This window comes from Ceratotherium simum, chromosome 8 (genome assembly GCF_057802395.1).
Source record: "Ceratotherium simum simum isolate JZ-2026a chromosome 8, ASM5780239v1, whole genome shotgun sequence".
Classification (NCBI taxonomy): domain Eukaryota; kingdom Metazoa; phylum Chordata; class Mammalia; order Perissodactyla; family Rhinocerotidae; genus Ceratotherium; species Ceratotherium simum.
The window spans coordinates 524,310-540,420 of NC_141907.1; the positions used below are offsets into that span (position 1 = coordinate 524,310).

The 16,111-nt window shown below is 52.8% G+C and overlaps 1 protein-coding gene across 1 annotated transcript in view; it reads right to left on the bottom strand.

Moving 5' to 3' along the window:
* Positions 1 to 14,445, bottom strand: part of RNF212 (ring finger protein 212) — a 42,076-nt gene extending 27,631 nt beyond the window's left edge. The window contains 3 exon segments of the mRNA XM_087434675.1: positions 2,375 to 2,449; positions 9,636 to 9,697; positions 14,337 to 14,445. Coding sequence (XP_087290801.1) covers positions 2,375 to 2,449; positions 9,636 to 9,697; positions 14,337 to 14,445 — 246 coding nt within the window.
* Positions 14,446 to 16,111: the final 1,666 nt, after the last annotated feature.

Here is a 16,111-nt window from a genome sequence, read left to right on the forward strand (position 1 = left end):
GTGGGGACCAGCCTCCGAGACTCAGAGTTGTCAGTGTGAGCTGTCAACCTGTGTTGGGCCCCAGAGGCTGAGCCACTGTGGCTTTGGCAGGGAGTAGACAGTACCAATAAAAGAAAATTAAAAAGTGCCGTGAGTCCTCATCTGGTGGAGAACATGCCTCTTGGACTGAGAGAGAGGAACTGCTTGATGAGATTTTTACAAAGCCCAAAGGCTGTGCCAGACCACTGCCAGACCTGGTCTGTCGGAGACCAAGGAAGTGCCGACCACGCACGTACTCTCTCTGCCCGCACCCTGTGGGCCAGTGCGAGAATGACAACAGGAGCCTGGCCGTGCTGCAGGGAGGGAGCGGCTTCCTCAGGCAGAGCTGCTTGGTCTCGGAGCAGCGCAGGCCACAGGCGTCCATGCTGAGCGGTCAGGAGCGCCTGCCACAGGACGCCATCCAGTCCACTGCCTGTTTCCCGTCTCCGTGGAGGAGCAGCATGGGCGTCCACATTCTGATCAAGTGCCCTGTCTGCAGACCTGATGCTGACCAGCCCTGTCTCAGGGTAGAAGCTGGGCAGATGAGAAAGGGACCTCAGGTCATCGAAAAGGAAGAGTTTCAACGTTACAAACCACATCAGGAAGGGTGACTGGGGCCCAGAGACCTCTGACGAGAGTTTCAGTGAAGGAACCTGCCGTGGTCCTGATGCTGCACTCAGGCAGGCCCAAGCCCAGGCCTGAGTACTCAGAGTGGTCTCAGGCCAGCTCTACACCCAACGTCACTGAGGAGTCCAAAGAGCTTTGTTTATGTGGGTTTATCTGTCAGTCTTTACCTACTAGAAATTAACACTCAGAAAAATCTAAGACGTTTATTAATTCATTAAAAAGTAACAATAAACCCATATGTTGATATAAATGAGCTACAATCTCAAATGCCCTGTGGCCTCTGGAAATTCCTCTTTGCACTTGTGAGAGATGGGTGCGTGATGACGAGATGGTGTGACCCAGAGGCATGGAGGGAAGTCACTTGGCAGCTGCCTCTACGGTCCTCTCTCCATGTCTGTGCACGGCGTGTGGTCTGAGATGGAGGGACAGTCTGCCCTGCCTTCTCCTGAGACAGCATGAGGCTCTGTGGGCTGTCTGGAAATGCCATGTCCTTACCAAGACTGTTACAGGAGCATGGCTGCCTGTGTTCTGAATGTCGTGGGTGTGAGGAGCTCCCACAGGTCACAAACGCAGGTAGCTTCTGGGCCCCAGGGGACCTGGCCTGAGAGAGGGTCCCACTGTGAATGTGGAGATGGAGGTGGTCCACCTCCCCGCCTGCCACTCGCCTTGTGCCGACGCTGTGTTCTGGGACATCCATGCATCCCCTTGGGGAACCTCCCAGGACAACGAGGGACAGTCAGGACACTGCGGGTGCTTCAGGCCATGTCAGAGCCAGAGAGTAGCCTCCCTGAGGACAGAGGAGCGGACAGTCTTTGCAGGCTGGCTGACCATGGCCTGCAAATGGACAAGCCAACAGGCCAAGAATGGTTGGGGCGAACAGTGCTCTCTCCTGGCCTACTGTCCTGTGGGAAGGGCCTCAGCTGGAGGTGGCTCCTGGTCACTCCCCAACTCGGCCTCTTCTTCTGGAGGGCAAGCGAGATGCGGCCAACAGTGGGGGCTGCCCCGTTAACAGAGAGGAGGAAGCAGGATGGGCTGGGGGCTGGGGGAAGGGCTCCCTTCTCTCCCGGGCAGCTTCCTGGACAGCCTGGTGAACCAGAGACCATCCAGCGACTCCAAGGAGGTCAGCCATGTGGCACGGAACCCGGGGTGGGCATGGATTTACAACATGAGAGGCCGGGGGTAGGGGAGAGCTTGCAAAGCAGCAGGGAGCAGAGGGTGAGATGTGCAGGGGCATGGCGTGCTCATGTGACAGGGAGGAGGGTCGGGAAGGAGACGAGAACCACGGGAGCGAGAGGGAGAGTGTGTGGGGCAGAGCGGTCTGGGAGTCAAATGCTGTGGCCCCGGGGGCTGAGCAGGTTCCGTGACCCTCAAGGAAGGACAGCTTCACGCAGCAGCCCCACTGCCCAGAATCTAGACAGCCTGGACCCAGGGCCCTTCCAAACCTGAGATCCTGGGTCTGTCCCCTGGATTGTGAGGATCGAGGGGGTGTCTTGACCAAATGACCAGCACGTCTCCACACACCAAAAGCACAAACAGCAACAACAGAACAGAAGAAGCAGCACCATCACAGTGAAGACAGCGCAGACGGCAGTAAGACTCACTGGTCACATCCCAGAAGAGACTGGCCTCCAGAGCGTGTCAAATACGCCCTCTCTTCTGAGATCATTTACCCTGGGTGGTCACAAACCAAGTCTCCAGAACGACAGGTGGACAGGAGTTCTCCACTCACCTGGGAGGTCTCTCTTGAGTACTTCTTACACAGACTGTCAATGCCCATGAAGAGCGCCTGGATGTCTAAGTCAGTCTGAAAAAGAAAGAGAGCCACTGTCCATGTTTATTGTTTCTAGAACACGCTCATGGCACCAGTGAAAAACTGTACTTCAAGATCTAGAATTAACCGCAGATGACGCAGACAGCAGCACTTCACGAACTGTCTCCAAGAGGCGCTGGGAGGGACGCCCACGTCCTGGCTGCCTGGCAGCTGTGGCAGGTGAGGGGCAGTGTCACCTCCTCCAGGATGGAAGGGCAGTGCCAAGGGGCTCTGGGTGCCCACCTGAGGGCAGAGTGGCCTGGCAGATGGCTGAACCCTGTGAGCCACACGTCCTCATCTGTACGGCAGGACACATCCCTGCTCGGAGGGGCTCCAGTGAAGCTTCGATGAGGCCAGGAGTGAAAGCAGGCACAGAGGGAATGGCGAAATCAGAAGGAAAAGAGCTGTGAGCGTAACGCTCAACTAGGTGCAGTTATGTGCTGAGTTATTTACACAGCAGACACGAGGTACTTAAGGAAAAACAGGGTTTAGGAAATGGTGTCTGCCTCCTTGTAATCCCTTTGCAGACCTGCCCTGCCTCCTTCCCGACCATGGCACCACAAGACGCCAGGGTGACAGCCGTCTTTGGGCCTGAATCCGAGAGGAGCTGCTGCTAACCAGAAACACAGAAGCGCACGGATAAAGACCCAGAGCAGACCAAGGAGAGGCAGCATGAGCCCCAGCCCCTCCCACGCTGGGCTCTGGTGGGGAACCGTCAGCCTGCTACAGCGCCAAGACGGCAATTCAAGCCCATCCATTTACCCACCTGTGCTCCCCAAACTCCACTGAAATGACAGGGAAACTAAATTTAGGGGAAAGCAGGTCAGTGGTACGAACTAGGAAATGCAACTTGAAGGCCCAAGGCCTTAAGGAACGTCTGGAGGAGACTGTGGAGGGGCTGGTGCAGGGGAAGTGCCTCCAGGATCCACTCCTGGGCCTTGGAGAGAGGGGCCGACCAGGGCGTCAGGCTGGCAGGGGGCCGAGACGCGACCACTGCAGGGCCAGGCAGTGTGCCTACGGACCACCGCCTCGACCTGCAACCCTGGCACACGCCCGACACCCGGGAGCCTCTGTCCCGAGTGTAAAGAAGCAGAAATGGCACCTCCCCCGAGGGCCGTAGTGAGCACCCTGTAACACAAAAGGGGAACGGTGTCCCGCACAGGGCGTGGCCCGGCTGGGTGCTGAGCAAGCGGTGACCATTCCTACCACGTAAAGATATGCTACACAAACAGACGTACCCAAAACAATACGATTAGCTCCAGGGACCAGGAATGAAAGCAACCGGAAATGCTGTCACCCATCTACTAGGATCTATGGCCTTGTGAAGGAGAAGAAATCATGCTACATAGACGCAGACCCCAAATGAGACAGGAAGGTGGGACATCACTCTCCTCGTGACACAGACCTTGAATGGGACAGGAGGGTAGGGGGACAGAACGACATCACGGACAGAGAGCGGGATCTCCGTGAAGCAGGACAACTATGAGACGACACTGTCACTCGCACAACAGCCACACTGCGGAAAACCATAGATAAACAAGGCAGGGGTATTATCAAAGCACTAAAAATTGGCATTAATTTTCAATAAGGAATTGTAAACCCAGTGAAAATATGCTTCAAAGTGAAGCAAAACAAGAGGCCCTCTTCAGACAAAGCCTGAGAGAAACTGTCACCAACAGGCCTGCACAGAGGAACTAACAAAGGGATTTCCTTCTAGTAGGAAGAGGCCCCTGGCAGGCAGCATGGAGATGAGAGAAGTGACGAGCATGGGAAGAGGGTACATGGGCACGGTGAGTGAGCGTGAACCGCACGGGGAGCTGGAATGCGCAGCAACCACACTGGAGCAAGGTGGTGGCAGGGGGGCACGTGGAGGTCGGGCACTGTCAGGACAATCTGATGGACAGCAGACCTGAAGTCCAGGCTGCAGGCTGTCATCTCCAGGGTCACAGGGACGAGGGTGTTCTTGCTCTGAGTGCTGCTTATGTTCCCATCATGGAATATTCACCAAGCTCACACTTTCAGTACACACACTTCAGTACAAGTCAGTAAAAACGATAACTAAAAATCCCCAACTATTTCTAAATTCATCAATCTCCACATGGGTCACAGGAGTAATCGAGTAAAAATTTCAAGTTATTTTGAACTGAAAGATAAGGAAAATATAATACAGCCAAACAGACAAAATGCAGGCAAGGATGAACACAGAGGAAAACTTATAACCCTATAATGTAAATATTAGAAAGAATAAGAGAATTAACAAAATAGACAATAAGCATAAAATAAAGAGAGCCAAAAATTAACTCTGAAAATACTCATAAAAATCGATAAACTCTTGGTAAGACTGTTCAAGAAAAAAGAGAGAAGGCACAATGACCACTATTAAAATGAAAAAGGGACATCATTACAGATCTTACAGACATTAAAACTATGTGAGGAGTACAAACACATTGATGACAAGAGACATGCAAGTGTCAATGAAGTGCACAAATTCCTAGAAAAATACAACTTAAATTGACCCAAGGAGAATCAGGAATTCTGAATCATCTCATATCTAATAAAGAAATTAAGTCTGTAGTTAAATACCTTCCCACAAAAAACCTTCTAGGCTCAGATAGCGTCACTTGTGAATTCTAACCCCAATCTTACAATCTTCCAGAGAAGAGAAAATGAAAAGAATTTCCACCTTCTTCTACGAAGCCAGCACAACCCTGATTCACTAAAGCTTGAAAAGGGCATTATAAGAAAGGAAAACTACAGGCCAGTTCTCACATGCACACAGGCGCAAAAATCCTGATTCCTCTATACCTGCAGCTATGCCGCATCACAACCAAGGTATAGTTATTCCTGAAAGCCAATGTGGGTTTAAAATTCTAAAAAGAAATGCAATTCACCACATTAACAAAATAAAGTAGAAAAGTCAAATGATAATCTTAATAGTTACAGAAAAACCATTTGATAAAATTCAACATTGTTCATGATAAAAATCCTTTGCAAAAAACCCAGGGTGCACGTTAATACTTCACGGGGAAACACTGGAAGCTGGACCTGGACACAGGAGAAGACAAACGATGCCTGCGATCACCGCCATCTCCACTCCACAGCAGACCGGAGGTCCTTGCCAGGTGGCACAGAAAACAAGGGCACAGGGATGGAAAGGAGGAATAAAACAAATAAACATTCAGAGATGACATGATTGTGTATAGATAGTCTAGAAAAACCTACAGATAAGCCAACAGAATTGTCAAGTAAACTCTGCAAGGTCACTAGATATGAGTTAATAAACAAAACTGCATTTTTACATACCAGCACTAAGCACTTGACGTGAAATTAAAAACACGACTATGCAGCATCCCAAATCATCAACACCTGAGAACAGCACTGACCGTGATGTACAAAACCTCCAAATAGAAAATCATAGTCATTACTAAGGGAAATCATCTCAGCGAACGGAGGCGTGTGCCACGCTCATAGACTGGAAGAGTCCATATTACATACATGTCTATGTTACTGATACCTACATTACGGATTAAGTGCAAACCCAATAAAAACCCCACAGGACTGTGTGTTGAAACTGACAAGTTGATTCCAAAACTTCCATGGAATGCAAAGACTGAGGCAGGCTAGTGGTGTAACACAGAGCTCCCCGTCTCAGTGGTCTGAGGGGGCATCTGTTTCCTGCCAGTACAGCAGCTAAGGACCGTGCTTGGTGGAGGGCCCTCCATGCGAGGCCCAGCCTCCCGTCAGCTGCGTCCTCAGCATCCAGCGGGTGGAGTGGGGTGGGGTGGGGGGTGGAGGGCTGTCTGGAGGGTGTTGTGGAGGCCAGGCCTGGAGTGGCATCTCTCATGGGATGCAGCGGGGGAGAAGGAGTCTAGCTGGGTGCCCAGGAAGAAAGGGAGCAGGACTGAGGACAGCCCCTCAGCTGGGCCAGTCTGCCGTTCTGGCTGCTGGTGTCCACTTCTCTCTTCCCCTACGCAGAAAAGTACCCCTCCCACCCCGGCCCCGTGGAATACTCCCAAATGCCCCCGTGACTGTGTCCACACCAAAGCCCAGGGTCTTGGGTGGTGTCTGGTCCTCTCCTTCAGGTCCTGATCTAGTTGGCAACCTATAAACTAGGCCCATCCCCACTGTGACCGTCCGACTGGGGGACTGGGTCACGACAGCCGAGTCAACACCCCCAGTGGCAAGGGGAAGGTGAGAACACATCAGTCACGAGGACCCTATGTCAAGTGTCCTGGGGCTCCTACCCCAGGGCCGTCTTGATTAGACTGGTCTCTGCCATCCAGGGAAACCTGTCCACCCATCTCCAGCCCCTGGTTCTGCCCGGTGGGGGTTCTTCCTCAACTATGGCCCCCCGATGCCCCCAGTGAAGTGCGTGTGAGGAAGTGTGCCCGGATCACTCAAGACCCTCTCCAAGTCTCGTCTCCCACCACCTGGAATCTAGAAGCAATCAGCTTCTGCAATGCCGGGGGCCTTCACCTCCTCACGACAGCTGTTCCTCTCTGCTGGACAACCAGCCAGTTCCAGCCTAAGTGCACCCCTTTCTTGTCCACATATCCTTCTGCTCTGCGCCTTTGCCAGAGGCCAGCTACCTCCCAGGTGCCCGCAGGCTCCCCGGGGTTCAGTATTTCCTCTTCCCTTGTCACCCACCACCTGACAGATAAGGCAGTGTGCTATTCTCTGTGTAACAGTAACAGCCCAGTTTAATGGCAAACAAGTCAAACGATACAAATGTCAGTGGTGCCCGTGCTGCAGAGCAAAACGAGCAGGTGCCAGGCAGGGAGTAAATCCCAGAAATCGGCTTAGCCTGTTAGGATGTGTTTACTGTAACAAAAGAAAACCCATCAGGATAGAAACCATCACGGGGGCTGCATTTAGCAAGGATAAACACTGCTTTGTGGAACTTATTTCACACGTGCACACACACATGGATGCACGCACATGCAAACGCACACACACTGCGTCATAGTATCAATGCTCAAAGAAGCCACCATCACACAGAACCATTGGCAGAGACCTGAAGGCAGTGGGGGAGGGAGAGAACATTCGAGGGCCAGGCGCTGAGGTGGAAGCAGCCCGGCTCCAGGAGCAGCAGCAGGTCAGAGCTGCTGGCCTGGGGACCAGGTGGCCGCCAAAGGCCAGGCGACAGAGCTACAGGCATGCAGGGACTTGGGTTTTATTCTTGGAAAGCTGGGGATGCATGTTTAAGCAGGTCCCTCTGGCTGCAGGGTGAGAACAGACTCAAGGAAGCAGAAGCAAAAGGAGGAAGGATGGCCCTTAGGAGCTGTAGGTGCCAGGTGCCCGTGTGGGGGTGGAGCAAGGAGAAAGGAAGAGATGGAGCCTGAAGAGATGGCTGGAAAAAGAGCCCATGTAATCTGATGTTTAGAACGCGGGTGTGAGAGAAAGAGAAGTCAGGAAGGACTCCTGCATTTCAAACAGCTTCACTCTCTCTCACACGGACACTCAGAGAACACTAAGAATACATATTGTTTTCAAATAGCCACAGAACATCAATTACCATGTACTAAGCCACAATGAAAATCTTGATAATCAAAAAACAAAACCATATAGCCATAGTCTCTGGTCACAATGCCATAAAACTAAAATTTTGCCAGTGGCAAAATTTTTAGTGGAGATAAAAATCTAACCACTTAGAAATTAGAAAATATTCTTCCAAATAATTCTTGAGTTAAACAAGAAGTAAAAGAGAGATCAGAGACAATTTAGGAATGATAAGAAAAGCAACGGTGGAAGTGACGTGGAACGGCAGTGAACAGCAGGAAACGACGGTCTTAAATAAATTCACCAGGAAACAAGAAAGAAAATAATGAACTAAACGTTCAACCCAAGAAGGCAAAGAGAGGCTCAAGGCATCTCCTCCCTCAACCACTAGTCTGAGCAGCTGTGAAAGAAACAGAAACGGGCACTGGGGCTGCAAGCATAAACTGCACATATCTGGGGGGCAAATAAGGCACTTTCTGTTAAAAATTTAAAGTTTAAATCTTTGTCCTCGCTTTCCCACTCCTACGGAAATATTCTTACAACTATGTAGAGACATTAGTAAAAAATGTTCACTGAAGAGTGTCCGAAACGAAAAACTGAAAAAACCAAAGGTTTTCCAACAGGAAAATACTGAAGTCCTATGTGGTCTTTTTTTTTTTTTTTTTCCGCAGGAAAGAGCCACCATGAGCTAAAATCTGTTGCCAATCTTCCTTTTTTTTTCCCTTCTCCCCAAAGCCCTAGTGCATGGCTGTATATCCTAGTTGTAAGTCCTTCTAGTTCTTTTATGCAAGCGGCCGCCACAGCATGGCAACTGACAGATGGATAGTGTGGTTCCTCAACTGGGAAACGAACCCAGGCCACCAAAGCAGTGACAGCGCCGAACTTGAACCACTAGACCATCAGGGCTGGCTCTATGCGGTCATTTTTAAAGAGTGTGGGTGTGCCCAAAATATAACATCAACTGAGAAAAGACCATTTTTGTAAAAAGATAAATCACAGTAACACACACAGAGCAGGAACGACAGAGCTGGCTGCGTCGCCTTTGGGAAACGGGACCTGGGGGACGTCCCCCTTCTCCACTATGTTTTCTGTATCATTTGCATCCTGTGTAACTTTGTACCAGTTACTTTGTAACTTTGCGTAACCAGAAAAAAACAACTGCTACTGCTACAGATTAAAACATTAGCTCAACTACAACACCTGGGAGCCTAAGCATAAAGAGAAGAATTATTTGTAACTAAGTTTAAACCAAACAGGTTAAACTGTCATATTTTATAGAGAGAACAAAAGGCACTGTCTCAAGCCTCCTGCAACAGTAATCCACCCTAAATTCACTTTCTGAACAAGCCTCTCAATTAGACGTGACCCCCATGAAAAACCAAACTCTATCACCTTCTTACGGAGCTTGTATTACACTGGTCTAGTCACAACCCATTTTCATTTCCAGGAACAGAGCAGAGCAAACCATGAATAGGGCCAATCCATGGTCAGGAAAGAAAGTCGCAGGAAGTATTCAAAACCAAATCCTAACTGCACTTTGATTACTCAGAAATCTTGTAAGATCGAGTCAACCCAGCAAAATGAATGAAAATCTTAGACACTACAAATGACTAAAAATTCAATCTCAGATTTAAAAGGAAACATCGTGATTAACATTCAGATACTACAAATTTCAACTTACGTGTTTTGAAAGTAACACTGTACGACAAGGAACTTTACAAATCAAGCATTCATCCTTTTTACCTACAAAAGGAAAGCAAATTTGATTAGATTACAGTGAGTAGTGCTTTTAAACACATATAAATGCAGACTTTAAATTACCACACTTCTTCAAAAAACATACAGGATTAGAGCATGTACATGTTTTCACGTCCAGAGAGTAGACGAAACTGTAGGTATGGATACAGTTGGAAACATTTGCACAACTAACAATCCTTTCTCTCCTGCTTTGCAAATATGCCCCCAAATTGTGACCACAAAGATAACAACACTTAGACTTAAATCTACCCCAGATACTTCTCAGAGATTTTATAGTGATATCTTAATTTAAACTTAACTATTCAAAACGAAAACAGCTCCTCCCACCCCACCTAATGGATAAAGCAAGTTATGCTCTGCCCCTTGCCTCACTGCTGTGACACCAGACAGTCCCCCATCCACGCACTGGATGAGCTTTTTATAAGCATTTACTGAGCTCCTGCCACCTGGAAGGCAGTGCTAGGACCTAAGAAGCAAAGGGTAATATGTCTCGCCTGCTAGTGTCCAGCTAACTCACCTGCCCTTTTCCAGGGTCTCTGCCCCAGACCCACAGTGACTCTAGCACCTATTTCACGAGCTTCCTCTCCGTGAAACTCTACTCATCACCCCGGAACACCTGCACCCCTGTGGGGCTGGCCACTAACGTCAGCCTTGCCTGCCCTCCACACTGGACCTTCTCCCACAACCACACCCTAGGCCATCAGAGCACCTCATGTCAGCACACTCAGAACTGCCCCTACTCATCCATCTCCCTGGCTTCCAGCTCCCCTGTGGGAGCAGCAGAACCTCTCATCCCACGTCCTCACACCCTCCCACCTTCGTGTCTTCACTAACCAGCCTGGAACCCAGCGCTGACCCATCAATATGGCAGTCTCCTCATTCTTTGTCCTTCTGGGCAGCACACCCAGCCCAAACCCTGAGCTGTCCTTCTCCCCCTCTTCCGGTCCAATGCAGCTGAGAATCAGGAAAAGAATCACTTAACTGAGAAGCAGATTCACAGATTTGTGGATGCCAACCCTGTGAATCTGCAACACTCATGGGCAACCCTCCACAGTTCTTGGGTGTTCCCCCCAAGTCCCTATGGGGGAAGTTCAAACAAGTCCCCTCGTGTCATCTACGGAGAGAAAAGAAGCCTCCAGTCATGACCTACCTCGATTCCCCTGCCTCTCCTCCTCTTACCTACCACAGAACAACCCAATTCACTCTGCCTCCCTCCTCTCCGTCTTGGGGAGACGTCCTCTCTGGGCTAGCCCTGCATCTCTGTGTTCACCTCATCTCCTACCCACTGCACATAGGATAGCGTCCGTGTGTGGAACGAGTGGGCCCCCTTTCCCCTCTTCCCACAAACACGTTCAAGTTGCCCCTTCCTGAAAACATCCACCCTCAGCAGTATGTTCCTGCCCTCCGTGTCTCTACTGCGATTCTGGAGCAAGGAAATTCCCCTTGTGCACCATCACAGCCAGAAGCTGTGGAGTCAAAGATTAACAGACCAGACTCTTAAAAATCCAAAAATCCTGTTGTGGGTGGGGGAAGTAAGAGATGTGACAAAGAGAGGAAATGGTTTGCAGTTGGTAGGCAAACCGATATTTGTCCTTGGTATGTGAACAGCGCTCACAAACCGATGAAAAATAAACACTCCAATGAAAGGGCGTGAGAGGACCTGAACGAGCAGCAGCGGAAGTGCAGATCTCCAGTGAGGTGCGAATCCAGACCACCAAGGAGAGATGCAGAAGGGGAGGGGCTCACTGGCCAGCACAGGGACGCAGAGGAGCCACCCCTTCTGGGGGGGCAGTTTGGTAGTATGTGTTAGTTGTTTTTTGTGTGTGTGTGCGAGATCAGCCCTGTGCTAACATCTGCCAATCCTCCCCCCCTTTTTTTTCTTTTTGCTGAGGAAGACTGACCCTGGGCTAACATCCACGCCCATCTTCCTCTACTTTATATGGGACACCGCCACAGCATGGCTTGCCAAGCAGTGCGTCGGTGCACGCCTGGGATCCGAACCGGTGAACCCCGGGCCGCCGCAGCAGAGCACGCGCACTTAACCGCTTGCACCACCGGGCCAGCCCATACGTGTCAGTTTTAATGCACACACTCCCAGTCTAGCAATTCCACCCCTGAATATACCCAAATGGAAAAAACCAAGTAAGTGAACAAGTGGTGAAGTGGTGTTTAATAACAAAATATTAGAAAACACAAGTGTCTTTTAGTAGGGAATCAGTTAAACAAATTCTGGTAAGGCAACTAGAAGATAGCGTATGCAGCCTTAAAAATGATGATACAGACTTTTTTTTTTTTCTTTTTTTTTGGTGAGGAAGATCAGCCCTGAGCTAACATCCGATGCCAATCCTCCTCTTTTTGCTGAGGAAGACTAGCCCTGGGCTAACATCCATGCACATCTTCCTCTACTTTGTATGGTACGCCACCACAGCATGGCTTGATGAGCAGTGCGTCGGTGCATGCCCGGGATCCGAACCTGTGAAACCTCAGGCTGCCAAAGCAGAGCGCACGCACTTAACCGCTGCGCCAATGGCCCGGCCCCCCAGACTTATTTTAATATGTAAAGACGTCCACGTCCTATTGATAAAAGTAGCTTACAAAATGGTATATGTTTTGTTCTAAAAATCTGTACCTATAGGAAAAAGTCTGAAAGGATATACACCAAAACTTAAGGAGGGCTTATCTCTGAGTAATGGGTCACGGCAGAAGTAGGGAGCTACGGTCAGTGTGCGCCCAGAGCCCCACCGCTTTTCACTGTTTGCTGTGTTGCCAGCATCTGTAGTTTCTTAGACGAATGAACTCGGGCTACTGGAACGTGCTTCAGCCTCAGGCATCAAGAGCCAGAGGCACCTGGGAACCACCTTCGGCCCAGGCCCTAAGCCAGTCCACACTGGGTACTCCAGACGGGCTTCCAAAGCCAGGACACCGTGAGCCTCCCCCTGCCCCCTTTCCAACATCGAGTGTGCGCCCATCAGCATGGTCCTGAAGCACTGCCCAAGGTTGTCCATGTCACTAAATCCAGTGGGTGGCTCCAAACTCTGATTCTGACCCCCCGATGCCTAGTTCAACATCTCCACTTGCTTTTTCCCCAACACACCTTCTTTAACAAATGCTCTTCCCAAGGTGACACCATGTTCTAGTTTCCTCTGCCTCTGGTGCTTTCCTCACGCCAGCATCTTTAATTGTTATCTACATGCTAATGACTCCCCAAATGTAATCCTGGCTGTCCTGACTCCCAGATCCATAAACACACCTGCCTCCTCAGCGTCTCCCCTGGGATGGCTCTCACGGGCACCTCACTGTCCTAACATGAGCTGTTGGGCCTCGCACTCAAACCTGCTGCGTCCTCTCCACGCTCTGTGCGGCCATGAAAACCCCAAAGCAGACCCTGTCCAGCTCCACAAGTCGGAAACTGAGCTGCCTTCCTGGACTCAAGTCTGCTGAGTCTAACCAACTTCCCCAAACCCACCACTTCTCACCAGCCCCAAGGCCCCATCCTGTCCCCATCACCTGTCACTTGCTCAACTGCACAGCTTCTTCCACAATTCCAACCTTCCACCAACTGATGTTTCACCTAGCCACCAGACTTTTCTTTTCAAATACACACCTCAGACTCAGCAACTCCACTCCTAGGCATACCCAACAGAAATGTGCACGGGCTCACCCAAAGACACGAACAACAGCATTCCCAGCAGCACCATCCGTAACAGACAAAAACTAGAAAGAATGCAAAGGCCCATCAACAACAGACTGGTCAAGAGATGAGAGTATATCACACAACGCTGCGGCCACTGCACGACACACACAGATGAGTGTCACAACGCGACGCTGAGTAACAGAGGCCAACACGGGAGCAGAGCGCGCGGCACGGCTGTGAGACTCGTCTCCTGGAAGTCCACATCGCGCAGGCGAGGCCGCTGCTGGGGGCAGGACCGCGGTCCTCGAGGGGCTTCCAAGGGGACGCTGACGCTCTGTCTCCGTCTGCGAGCTGCTTTCACAGGCCAGCTCCCCTTGTACAAATTCATAACGTTTGGCACTTAGGCTTTTTTTTCCTATAAACTTTATACTTCAATAAAAAAGTTTCACAAGAAGAAAAATACACCTCTGAGCACGTCCCTGCCCTGCTTGAAACCACCGGCCTCCCGCTGCCCACGGGACGGGCCCCCCACCCCAGCTCTGCAGCAGCTCTCCCGGCTCGCCCCTTCCGCCCGGGGTGCGCACGCCCCGGGCACCCCGCGCTGCCTCTGGCGCCAGCTTCCCTGGCGGGCCCTGAGGGTGCGCCTTCCTGGGCCCTGCCCTCCTCTCACCACGTCCCGGGGACAGGGACTCGTCTAACGCCGCCCTCCCTGGGCCGGCCAGAGGCCGGCTCTGACGGCGTCCCGGCGCGAGGAGAGCGCCTCCTCGGTCACCACAGCGCCCGGCAGGTGCCCTGCTCGCCCTGTACCCCGAGGCCCCCGCCGTTTGCTGAAAGGAACCGGGCGTCCGCGACACGGGGCACTCGGGCCACTGGGGCCTGCGCCCCTCCGTCCGGGCCTTGCCCCTCCCCTGGAAGGCCCCCTCCCCCCGCCGCGCCCCGCAGTCTGGGGTGCGGCCGGCCGAGCGCCCTGGCCCCTCGACCTCGCCTGACCTTTGCCCAGACAGCCCTGGCAGTACACGTGGCCACAGTTGGTCAGGCTGAAGCACGCCGTCCTGTGGGGCGGTTGGAAGCAGCGGTTACAGAACACCCAGCTGGCCATGCCGGCCAGCGTCCCCGCTGCCAGGCCCAGGCCCACGAGAGGCAGCCGCCAGGCCGGCCCGAGGGCAGAGACTCCGCGTCTGCGCACGCGGGGGCGGGCGGCTCTGCGCCTGCGCAAACCCCAGCGCGTAACTCCGCGCCTTCGCATCAGAGCGCCGCGCCGCTCCCGCCAAAACCCGCACGCTGGAAGATACCAAGCCGGGATTGGAGGTGGTGGGAGCACCCAGGGGATGGGGCGGATGCAAGGGGAGACCCGGGGGACGGGGCAGAGGGAGGGGGGAGACCGGGGGGACGGGGCAGAGGGAGGGGGAGACCGGGGACGGGGCAGAGGGAGCGGGGAGACGCGGGGGACCGGGCAGAGGGAGCGGAGACCGGGGATGGTGGAGAGGGAGGGGAGACGCGGGGGAGGGGCAGAGGGAGCGGGAGACGCGGGGATGGGGCAGAGGGAGGGGAGACCCGGGGATGGGGCAGAGCGAGGGAGACCCGGGGACGGGCAGAGGAAGGGGCGACCGGGGAGGGGGCAGAGGGAGGGGCGACCGGGGACGGGGCAGAGGGAGCGGGAGACGCGGGGACCGGGCAGAGGGAGCGGGAGACCAGGGGATGGTGCAGAGGAGGGGGAGACCGGGGGGATGGGGCAGAGGGAGCGGGGAGACGCGGGGACGGGGCAGACGGAGGGGAGACCGGGGACGGGGCAGAGCGAGGGAGACCCGGGGACGGGGCAGAGGGAGGGGAGACCGGGGAGGGGGCAGAGGGAGCGGGAGACGCGGGGGATGGGGCAGAGGGAGGGGGAGACCCGGGGGACGGGGCAGAGCGAGGGGGAGACCAGGGGGACGGGGCAGAGCGAGGGGGGAGACTGGGGGATGGGTCCTCCATGCCCTGCATAACGCGGGGGGGGTGGAGAGTCCTAGGGGCCCAGGCCGGCCAGGGTGGGGGCACAGGAGTGACCAGAGAGACCAGAGGATCAGGAACGGGGGACCAAGGGGCCTGGGCAGATGGAGGTGGGGCATGGGAAGCTGTGGTGGTGGTGGTGGGGACTAGGAGGACCCAGTAGACCAGGATGGGGCAGCAGCTGGACTGGGAGACCAGGACTGACTGGACCGGAATAGTGTGTGACTGGGGCCCTGGGTGCACTGGCTGGATCACATGATAGAGATGGGCCAGGCCAGAGGCAGCTGCTTGTGTCTAACATGAACATGTGAAAGGGTTTGACTGTAGGGGAGATGATTTCCCTTCTAAAAATAATAGATGGGGGGAGCTGGAGAAGGGAGTCTTTGTGCTATTTTTGCAACTTCCAGTGAGCTTATAATTATTTCAAAATTAAATTAAAAGAAAACAGATGGAAGTTCCTTTGCATGGAGTTGCACTCTTGGTGTGATGCCCCATGCTCTCGGTGGCTTGAAAGAGCAGTTTCCATCCACATCCAGAGGTGGTCAGACCGTCTCCAAGGCCTAGTGGGGACCAAGTGAGAAAACTGTGCAGAGAAGCTTCTGGGCCGTTTACTTGTGTGAAGAAAAGTTGCCATCTTTCAGGGAAATAGCAAAAAGCAGAGATTTGGGATGACTCTTTCTAAGTGGAACGCAGTCAGGAAAAGATGCACTCCTCTGTCTGGTACTGTGGCTGTGGGCCTCGTGTGGCCGTTGAGCCCTTGAAATGTGGCTGGTCCAAAT